The sequence below is a fragment of the Crocodylus siamensis genome, chromosome 3, assembly GCF_052110815.1.
Source record: "Crocodylus siamensis isolate JL-2025a chromosome 3, ASM5211081v1, whole genome shotgun sequence".
Taxonomy (NCBI): domain Eukaryota; kingdom Metazoa; phylum Chordata; order Crocodylia; family Crocodylidae; genus Crocodylus; species Crocodylus siamensis.
This window is the reverse complement of record NC_143397.1, coordinates 114827499-114838940: the sequence shown is the minus strand read 5'-3', so window position 1 is coordinate 114838940 and position 11442 is coordinate 114827499. Positions and strand designations below refer to the sequence as shown.

The following is an 11442-nucleotide window of genomic DNA, read 5'->3' as shown; positions in this document are numbered from 1 at the left end:
GGCTCATGGCCACAGCAGGCATAGGCCCTGGTGATGCGCACCTCTGGCTGAGTCCCAGGGCCTGCACATGCTGGTGTAGAGCCAGACCAGTCTGCTGGTGCATGCTGTCAAACCAGACCAAACCAGATCCATGCCAGCATGTGGGACTCATGGCACTGTAGGCAGGAGCCATGCACCATCGGACCCGGCAGGGTCCATGCCTCCATGGGTGACTTCCCACTGGTGTGCTGGAAGCCCCTCTTGGTAGCACATGGACCAGGAGCTATCCAGCCTTCCACATAGGGATTCCCATAGACATTTCCCTACTCACTCAGACCTCACCCCCCACACCACTGCCCTGCTCCCCACCCACCCCACTGGCTCTTCCCACAGTCCCCAACCCCCCCACTCCCAGCCCTGGCAGTCACCTGCACCCACACCTGCTCCAAAGCCCCTCCCCCCATCCCTGCCAGTGCCTTTCATCCCCGACCTGCAGCCCCCCACCACCCCTGCAGCCCTGCCAAAGGGGGCCCCCAGCTGGCCCCCAGGCCCCTGCAAACCCCACTTACCTCAAAGGCTCCAGGCAGGAAAGTAAGCCTGAACCAAGCCCTGGCTCACTGAGAGTCTCAGGCCCTTCCATTTCCCTGTTTCCCTCCCTCTTGGGACAGGGCTTAGGGTTTTCTTTTTTCAAGAAGCTCTTGCAGGGACAGGGCTTAGGGTTTCCTTTTTTCATAGGTTCATAGGTTCATAGAAGTAGGGTTGGAAGGGACCTTGTAGATCTTCAAGTCCGACCCCCTGCTTGGGCGGGAGACAAACTGGACTCAAATGAGTCCAGCCAGGTAGGCATCAAGCCTCTTCTTAAAGACCCCAGGGTAGGAGCCAGCACCACTTCCCTTGGAAGCTGGTTCCAGCTCCTAGCCATCCTAACTGTGAAGTAGTTCTTGCGGATGTCTAATCTAAACCTACTCTCCAATAACTTGTGTCCATTATTCCTTGTTATGCCAGGGGGCGCTAGGGGAAACAGTGTCTCTCCCAAACCCTTCTGGCCCCCCCTAGTGAGTTTATAGACAGTCACCAGGTCCCCCATCAGCCTTCTCTTGTGAAGGCTGAACAGGTTTAGGTCCCACAGTCTTTCATTGTAGGGTCTGCCCTGTTGTCCCCGGATCATGCGGGTGGCCCTCCTCTGGACCCTTTCAATGTTGTCCACATCCCTCTTGAAGTGGGGTGCACAGAACTGGACACAGTACTCCAGCTGTGGCCTGACCAGCGTTGCATAGAGGGGAAGGATCACCTCCCTGGCTCTACTTGAGATGCACCAGTGGATGCACAACAAGGTGCGGTTAGCCCTGCCAACTGTGACCTCGCATTGTCAGCCCATGTTCATCTTGGAGTCAATAATGACTCCAAGATCCCTTTCTGCCTCCATGCTCTCAAGAAGGGAGTTTCCCATTCTATAAGTGTGCTGCTGGTTTCTACTGCCCAAGTGCAGCACCCTGCACTTGTCAGTATCGAAACGCATACTGTTTGTTAGTCCACCCCTGTAACCTGTCCAGATCTTGCTGCAATCTTTCCCTCCCTACTAGCGTGCTCGCCTCACCCCAAATTTTGGTATCATCAGCGAATTTAAACAGGTTGCTTTTCACCCCATCGTCCAAATCGCTGATGAAGAAATTGAACAGCGCAGGCCCCAGGACCGAGCCCTGGGGGACTCCGCTGCCCACTTCCCCTCAGGTCAAATATGACCCGTCCACCACCACCCTCTGAGTATGGCCTTTGAGCCAATCTGCAATCCATCTGACTGTGTAGGCATCAATGCCACAGTCACCTAGTTTTTTAATGAAGATGGGGTGGGAGACGGTGTCAAAGGCCTTGCTGAAGTCTAGAAAGACTATGTCCACAGCGACACCTGCATCCATTGCCTTTGTGACCTGATCATAAAAGGCAATCAGGTTGGTCTGACATGACCTGCTCTTAATGAAACTGTGCTGGTTGCCCTTGAGCATCATCCCTGAAGCCGGCCCATCACAGGTGTGCTCCTTGAGGATCTTCTCAAAGAGTTTCCCTAGGATTGAGGTAAGACTGACAGGCCTATAGTTGCCCAGGTCCTCTCTCTTCCCTTTTTTGAAGATGGGGACCATGTTAGCTATCTTCCAACCATCTGGCACCTGGCCGGAGCACCATGAGCGCTCGTAAAGCCGTGCCAAGGGCCCTGCAATAACCCCAGCCAGCTCCCTGAACACCCTGGGGTGGAGAGCATCTGGACCCGCTGACTTGAACATGTCCAGCCCCTCCAGAAGCTCTCTAACCCTGTCCTCCCCAACCTGAGGTCTGGAGGCATTCCCCTTGAATCCATCTTGCATCACAGTGGGGAAGTCCTGGACCCTGCACAAGAAAACAGAGGTGAAGAATTGGTTAAAGAGGTCCACTTTCTCCTCTGGCGCAACCACCAGATTGCCCAGCATATTTTGCAGGGGCCCCACATTACCTGGTGCTTTCTTCATCCTCCCTATGTATTTGAAAAAGGACTTTTTATTATCCTTGATCTTGGACACTCGTCCTAGCTCTATGTCTGCCTTAGCTTTCCTGACAGCCCCCCTGCAGGCCCGAGCAGAGGAGGTATACTCCTCTTTGGAGATAGCACCCCCCTTTCACCGGGTGTATGCCGCCTTTTTGGCAATCAGGCATTCCCGGACACCCTTGGTGAGCCAGGGGGGTTTCGGGCACTCTTGCCCCCCTTGCTTCTTGTTGGGATGGACACCCCTTGGGCCCTGAGTATCGTTTCCTTAAGGAACGACCACTCGTCCTGGACACTGAGTTCCCCTGCCCTCAAGGACCCCAGTGCCTCTCCCGCTAGTCTCCTCAACTTGTTGAAGTTTTGAAGTTGGCCCTCCTAAAGTCTAGGGCTACCGTCTTGCTGCAGGTCCTTGACACCCTGCGCTGGATGGGGAATTCCAGCAAGCGATGATCGCTATCGCCCAGGTGGTCAAGAACCTGGAGGCCCCTTACCAGGTCATTGCCTGTGGCCAGGACCAGGTCCACCAGGGCATTTCCTCTGAAGCTCTTGCAAGCCATAACTCTGCCAACCTGCAGAGAGCTTTTTGCAAAAGTAGAAAATCTGTGGGTATCTCTGTTAAAAATGAAAAATCTGCTTTTTTTCTCTGTTAAAAGGGAAAATCCACATTTTTTCTCATTTTTCTGTGGGAAACAGAAACCTGGATCCCTGCTTATAATGGAGGCACTTACAAGCCCCTGGGGCAAAAGTAGAATTGCACCTCCCCTTTGCCCATGTACCTGAGATTTATGTATTTTCTACCAATTGACTGTCCAGCTAATGAAATAGGATTCTGGCTCTGCCATTGGCCTGCTGGGTGACTATAGGCAACTCACAGTTTCTCAGTGCATCTCAGCCAAACCAAAGCAAGCTGCCAATGATGCCACAGAGCTCATCAACCATCTAGACAATGTCAGAAAAGCCCAGCAGGAAAAAACACTGGAGTCAATTAACTTCTTACACTCCAGCCAGAAGGCTTGGCAGCAGATAAACCAGCTCACTGGGAAAAATAACAAAGCGTTAGCAAGTATGAAGTCAAAGCTGATGCCATTGCAGCTCAACTTGTGCATAATCGCCATTACATCAAACCTGACAAGGAATTCACTAGGCAGATAAAGAAGTCAGACAGCTCTGGAAGATTCATGGTCCCAGTGCTCCCCTGTCTGGAGAATTCAGTGCTGAGGAAATTAAGGCAGTTTTTATAGATCACCAAATCACCAGAGCAAAATGCCATACATGCTGAATTTTTTTGTGACTCTGGAGAGATGACAATCATTCGTCTTTGTGAGTTCATCTCAAACTGCCTCAAATGCAACAAGACCCCTCAAATTTGAAGAAAGGCCACAGTTGAACCAATCTCCCACCTGTGCATTCCATATAAACTGCTGAAATACCTCATTCATACCCAAGACTACCCTATAATTGATCTGCAGCTGCCTTAGGAGAAGGTTGGTTTCACTCTCAAGCCCAATGATGGACAGGAAAGCCTCCCTAGAAATCTCAAGAATGGCATCCTGCAAGGCTCATTACTTTCTTCATTGCTTTTCAATGTGTACATTGTCAACCTGCCTGACACTCAGTCCAAGAAGTATGGCTATACTGATGACCTGGCTGTCACCAAATCAAGCAAGCAATGGGAAGCCATTGAATCCACTTTGACATCAGACATGAACATCCTTGCCAACTTCTTCCACAAATGGCATCTCTAGCTCAGCATCCCTAAAACAGTTGCAACAGCCTTCTAACTAAATAACAACCAAGCAAAGAAAGAAATAAAAGTTAAGATTGGTAACTGGACACTTGAACATTGTCACACCATCTCTTATCTAAGAGTCAGCTTGGACCAGACCCTTAGCTATCACCAGCATCTGGAAGGGGTCCAGGCTAAGGTTAATAGCAGAGGAGCTCTTATCAGGTGGTGCCTTCCTGGCACCACCTGGGGTGCAAGTTTCCAAACACTTTGCACCTCCACTTTGGCACCTGCGTATGGTCCTGATTAGTACTGTGCACCATTATGGGGCCAAAGCATGCACACAAAGTTAATGGACTGTAACCTTAACGGCATCATGAGGACCATCACCAGATACTTTATGCCAACTCCAGTTGACTGCTTACCAGTCCTCTCAGGCATTCTCCCCCCCTGACATTTGAAGACAAGCTAGTACCCTGGCTCTAGGCCTCAAAGCCCAAGATACAGACCATTCTTTGCACTTCAGCCTAGTAGCCACAAGCCAGAAAACCAATTACTGCCTGAAATCTTAGAACCTGTTCTTCAGTCAGCCAATAAGCTCACTGAATCTGCAGATGGCATGGCATGTCACCTACAGCATGGACCTCCCATCAGTGGAGCAGGCAATATGTTGCAGCCCACTGCAGCTAAAGAACATCATCCCCAACACCAACTTCCACTCTTCAGGCTGGCAGCTGCCCCGCAGGGCCTACACTACTCTTAACCGCTCAGAGCAGATGTTGGACAGTTTACAGAAAGCATGCACTCTTGGGGCCTCTCCATTGATGCTGGCTGCAACTGCGGTACTCAAGCTCAGATGGCCAACCACATGATCTATGAATACCATTATGGCCCTCCTTCAGGTGCTCAATGTCTTGACAAGGTCCTATTGACATGGACCTTCCTACCTGTTGCTGACTTTCTGGCCCTTATACTTCTAACAGAGTGTGGCGACACTTGCTTCATCAACATCATCATCATCATCATCACTGCACCTCAACTTTGATATGTAAAATTGAAATTATGATATTGATGTCCACTTTAAGCACACTGACACCTATGAATACAAGTGCTATGTATGAGCTAAGTACATTTATTAGCAATATCCAGAACTTGAAACATTAAAAAAATCATATATCAAGCTTTCCAGAATCATGAAACTGGCATAAAAATATTTTAAACAAACAAAAAACCCTTACATTTTACACTTCTACATTTACCTTCTGGTTTCTGAACCTTTAGAATACGCCAAGGGTGGACCTACTGAGACTGAATCTCATGTTTTGAGCTGCTGGGAAAATGAGTTTTCCCTTTATAGAAAATCATGGTCTCTGAAAAAAAAAGAAACCTTTTCAGCTGAAAAATGTTGGGTCTTCAACAACAAGTATCTTTGTGAAGTCAGTGTTTGTTTTACAAACCTGTTATGTGATAGGACTGTGAAGAGGCAGAGAGGCCATTGGAGGCCTTGTCCAAAGCTATTGAAGTGACTTTCCTTGAGCTGAGTGGGCTTGGAGTCAGGCCCTTGGTACATCACTGTGCATCAGTACTAGGCAGGCTTCCATTAATCTTCTGATAAGGGTTGTAGACCTCCCAATGGTAAGTGCCGTAAATGTTTTGTCAAGTCAGTTTTTGAATCCTTCTAGTTGAAGCATCTCATGATCTTCCTTGGAAAACTGTCCCATTGCCTAACTGTCCAATTGCCTAACGCTCGCTCCCCTTTCTGGCCTTAAAATCTGTGAATCTGGCACAAGTCCCTGGTTAGCTTTAGGGTGGTACTTCTAATGGTCTTGTATGTATGTTTCCCTTCTTTGTGTACATCCATTGACACAACCTTTAGGCATTGCTGCACATACAGTAAAAGGCTTGATCTTGTTTCAGTTAATTGGGAGTAGGTTTGGGCCTGAAGGAAGCAAAATGGTGGCCAAAAAAGCAGTGGGGCGTGGGGGGGGGGGGCGGGGTTTTACAAGGTATTATCTATAACAGCCTCAGGGACTGAGTCTCAGAGACTTGGGTTTTTCCCCACATCTGCCACTGATCTGCTTGGTGACTCTGAGCAAGTCAGTATCCCTCTTCGTTTCCCATTCTACCACTCTTATTTATACTATAAGGTCTCTGGGGTAGTGATTCTCATCTGGTTAGATAGCACAATGGGGTCTAGATATTTCTCTAGCCTTCTAGCAATGACCATATTAAAAATAAATCTAATGAGGATACTTTCCTTGCCCCTGTTTTTTTGTTTGTTGGTGCTTTTATTTTTTATGTACATACATTTGGGAGTTTTTCTGCTTTGGTAATTTTATTACTGGCAAACAGCTTGAAAATCCTGAATGCAGGGACCAAGGAGAGCAGATGGATTATAGCAGCCAATCAAAATAGAACAACTTGCATAATCACAGTAGGATGGTTGGAAAATGACCATACAGTCATTATGGAAAACCCTGGCTAGTAAAGATTTTCATCCAGCCAGAGTACATGAATTTACATACTGCACTGTGAATGAGAAATAACCATACACTGATTCTGCAAACCAGAGAGCCAGAACCAATCAGAATAGAAATGGGGAAAACTGTATACAACATCCCTCCATCCTAACTGGCCGATGCAAATCCATGTTATAGCAGAATCAGGCAAAAGAAGTACTAATGGAAACCTGCTTGTGAAACTGCATATCCTTCTTGAAAGGTGAAACCTGTGGGCCAGATACCATACTGGTGTAACTTCATTGCCTTCAGCAAAGAGAAGTTGGCCCCACCTGCCCATCCCAGACCCTTACTTGGAAAGGCAAAGCTATGGCCAGGCAGCCTGTACTGTCTGAACAATGATTATTTTCAGGCTATTTTCTGTGCACCATTTACTGAACTTGCTACTGCATCTGAGCCAAGCAATTTGTATAGGTTTGCTTTTTCTCTGTCAGATTTTCTTTCCCTGCTGATCCCCAAGGAAACATTGGCCTTAGTAGCTTACAGATGGTCCTAGTGCTCCTAACCATCTGAGATTGTGATTGGAGGGCAATATGGCTGTGATGGAATGCATGGAACAGCATGGGGAGAGTTTTATGTACCCACTTTTGTCATGCAAGTGGGTTAAGGCATTGCTGGTGACATGGTGTCTCCCTGGCATAGTGCTTCTGGTTAGCAATTCCTCCACCTTGACTCCCCACTTCCCCCCTGTTCTGAAGGAAAGTAAAAGCAACAATAGGAAAATAATGCTTTTGATTTTATTTGCTGACTTTTCCCCACAACAGAGCAGTGTCTACCTCCTTGTTGTCTCAATCACTGGTATTGCATAAGGAGAAACTGAGTTTGACCCATTTTGGGATCTTTTGTGAGTTAGTATGGGAATACTTTCCTCTTGACCTGCTTCAGGATGCTTTCCAAAGTTTCTAATGGCTTCACCACTCTCATTTCTACTTTAAAGCCAGGATTTATGAAGGCTGGGTCTATGGCAGGTGAAGACATATCCAGCCCAGGTAATCTAGCTGCCATGGGCACTAAGAGCGGTGAGGTTGCCATTGCACCCAGGTTTTACAGCCCACAGTAAAACATGTGCTGCTGTAGCTTCACTGTTTTCAGTAACCAAACTAGCTAAAGATAGTGCAGGTGGGTCCACATAGGCTGTTATCATACCCTTACCTGCAGTGTAGATGTAGGCTAAGCAAGTTAGGTGCCCAACTCATAGACATATAGGCACCCCCAAACTGGACTACACAATCAAGCTAGTCCTGTATCATGTCGCTGGCAGTGGCTGGCAGTACTTCAGAAGAAGAATGCTACATTCAGCAAATGTGATGCAAACTATTCCTCTTTTATAGGTTTAAACCCTGAACCATGGGATTAAAGCTCCCTTCCAAAATATTTGTAGTGATCAGTTATCATAAAAATGTGATCTTCTTATCCATATAAGTATCCAATCTATTTTCTGCATTTTGTTAATTCCTTAATCTCAATGATTTCCTGTGACAGTGAATTCCACAACCTAATCAGTTATGAAAAAAAAATCGTCCTTTGAACTACCACTGAATTTCAATGGAATGGAAATGAAGATTTTTAATCTGGTATCTTCAAAGGTGTCACAGCAGTGATTATTTGGCAGTATATAAAACTTTGCAAGATGGGCATGACATTTAAAAAAAAGATGCCAATAGAAACAGGGAAAAAATAAGAATCAGGCTTTTGTAATATCAGGAAATAATGTTGAGGCCACAGAATAAGGAGGAATTTATTCTCTTGCTGAACATAATGACAATTTCATTAAAGTGGCGGAAATTTTCCATGTTTTAATGAATTCTTTTTTTTCTTTTCAGTAAAACTTTTTCAGTTTTCACTTGCAGTTTGAACAAAAATGTTGAACTTGAATTTTTTTTACTGAAAAGCAAATTTTAAATATTTTTGAAGTAACGAGCTTTTCTGGTTTTCTGGAGATTTTTTTTTTTTTTGGCAAGAAATTGATTAGCTTTCCAACTGGCCTATTGGGAATAGGGTCACATGCTCTGTTTTTGGCATCTTCAGGACCCATTTTAGTTTTATTTCTTTTTCTTAATTTTGTAAAATGTTTCTTTAACCAGCACTTTGAGTCAATTAGCATGAGATTTCCAGAAGGAAATAACTTTACCTTTCTAGGAGTGCATACAGGCATTCACTGCAGCTTGCTTTGAGCTGCATGAACATAGACTGGGATTGGCATGTACAGCCATTTGCCAATCCCGGGAACTGCATGGGGAAACCAGAGTAAGGCTGGAGGGGAGAAGCAGGCAGGATGACAGGGCTAGCAGGTCCATGGGGATTAGCAGGATGGGGGGTGGGGGGATTGGCGGGTCTGAGGTGGGGGAGTTGGTGAGTCTGCAGGAAGGTTGTCCACCGAGGGCTTGAGGGACTAAGAACAGAATAGCTGTCAGTGTTGCAGAGCACAGCCCTGGGACTGAGGAATGCATAGAGGCATTTGATATATTGGGTTTACCTGCTCCCAATCTAAATTAGTTCATCTTCTCTGGCCTATTGTTTTTTTGTTGAATTTAACTCCCGCGAATGCCTACACAGATGGTATTGGCCTTCACCTAACCCTAGTTAGAGGCCAAGGAAAGCTGCAGCCCATGTGGCAGTGGGGGCAAGGGGTCACAATACCCATCCTGCCTGCGTGGTGAGGGCCCATATAGCGTGCAGCCCTCAACCAATGAAAAGTTGAACAGCCAGTATTAATTAACTGAGCCTCACAGCAGTCTTGTGTGCTCAGTTCTGCTGTGTCTTTTATTTTCTGTGCTCATCCGGCTGTAATTAATGACATGAGGTTTTGGAAAAATTAGGGTCAGAAAATCTACAAGGAAAAGTTTTCTGTTTCTGTAACTCAGTTTAACAACTTGAGTTGCTAACAACAATTTTTTTGTGTGTTCACTGCTTGCTTGTGTCAGTAGCCAAAATTCAAGAAGGGCAGTAGGTAACTCTAAAACATGTTGTATGCAAAGTACAATATGAACCTACCGCCTACAATATTAGGACAATAATAGTGAGAAGGTTCACTAAAACAGTAATAATAGTGAAATGTATTTTGAAACTCCATGTTGCAAATTGTAGAAAATTCTATTTCATATATCAAAATGTTACAACCACTTATTCACAATGATAACTATTGTGACCCTGTCCCCCCCTCCCATCGTCCCCTCCCCCCCTCCTACCCCCCACCTTGCCCTGGAATTGGGAATTTTCAAGCTAGTTTAACTTATTGAAATCTGTAGCACATGTTAAAAATCTATCACTTATTTTACAGGGAGTGAGTTCAGGACAAGGACAATGTTTGCTAGTCTGCATTACTTTTTCTGTTAATTACTCTGCTTTCATATAAAACAAACAAACAAACAGACGATTTGGTATTTCTTACATTTATATAAGTGCATAGTGACGTGAATTTCCTCCATGTTTTCAGCACAATGGAAGTATGAGGGAAGCAGGATCAGTTAAATGAATCCAGTTAAATGAATGTATATTATTAACTGAAAAGATGTCTGCAATCTTTCATCAGTCAATAATGAGGCATTGCACTTGATGTTGGAAACAAATGAAAAACTTAGAAGAATGCAGGTCCTGATCTACTGTATTTCATCTCACATGTTTAAAGTTCAGGGTTTCTGCCATGAGAAAAGGATAGGAGCTTAGGGCTAGAGGGATCTTAAGAGGCCCCTATAACTAGGCACATGCAGAGGTGTGAATTGCTGTCCCTGCTGGGGCTGCTGTTCCTATGCCCAGCTCATGCAATCATGAAAACCCATGGCATCATAATAGGGATGACCTCTTTACAAGCAGAATAACCAGGACCTCTTCTTCATAGCTGCCAGTCAGATAGTCACAGATCATCAGAGGAAGCAGGAAAAATCTGAATAATCACAGCTTTCATGGATCCTTAGTGGCTAGCTTTTTATCATACTGGAATCAGTGGTGTAGAGAGATTTGAAAGCCAGAGGTGTATACCTGTAGGTGTTTCTGAACAGGAAACACTGACAGATCAGTGCTGAAAAAGTTTGCACCTGGAAGCACAAAGTATCAATACAAAGAACATTATTCACACTCTTGCCAATTCAGATATCCAATGAGTAAAACAACAATTTCCAAATTATTAAAAAACAAATTGATATTCTGAATGTGTGCAGTAACAAGAGTATACCCTATTAAAATTCATCATAGCTCATTAAAATACATTTATCACGGCATAATTTTAATCTGCAGTAAATGCAATTTCAGTTTAAGATTTTTTTGGATTATTAGCCATTCTCAGTCACTTTTTTCTTACTCTGTGGATAAAAATTCATGGCATTTTGCTGCTTTATCTTTGTCCAGTAATGGTCCTCCAAGGCTTTGATGTTAAATAAGGGATGTCTAGGAGCTATTCTGGTTTTCCAGTGGAACCTTGGAAGAGGAAGCTGCCCTGAGAGATGAGTACAAAGTCGGCCATCTTGTCCCTTTAAAATAACAAAAACAAGAATGTCAGGAGACCAAATTAATCAGAAGGACCATAGAGAGGAACAAAAGGAAACGTGTTAAATTTCAGGGGGATGGGTAATTAAAATACAGAAATGTACTGTAAAATTCAGTATTCAAACCTAATCTGCAATGCTGTCATCTTTGAAAACCTCATCAAAGATCCCACTTGCCATTAAGAACTGGAGGAAAATTAAACCTAAGTGCTGTAGAAGCTT

At 45.1% G+C, this 11442-nt stretch overlaps 1 protein-coding gene across 1 annotated transcript in view; it reads right to left on the bottom strand.

The window, feature by feature from the left end:
• Positions 1 to 9946: 9946 nt before the first annotated feature.
• Positions 9947 to 11442, bottom strand: part of LOC149868704 (cysteine-rich protein 2-like) — a 42139-nt gene continuing 40643 nt past the window's right edge. The window contains exon 4 of the mRNA XM_090037268.1: positions 9947 to 11205. Within this exon, the coding sequence (XP_089893394.1) occupies positions 11123 to 11205 (83 nt within the window). The 3' untranslated portion in view covers positions 9947 to 11122. The remainder of the gene's footprint in view (positions 11206 to 11442) is intronic.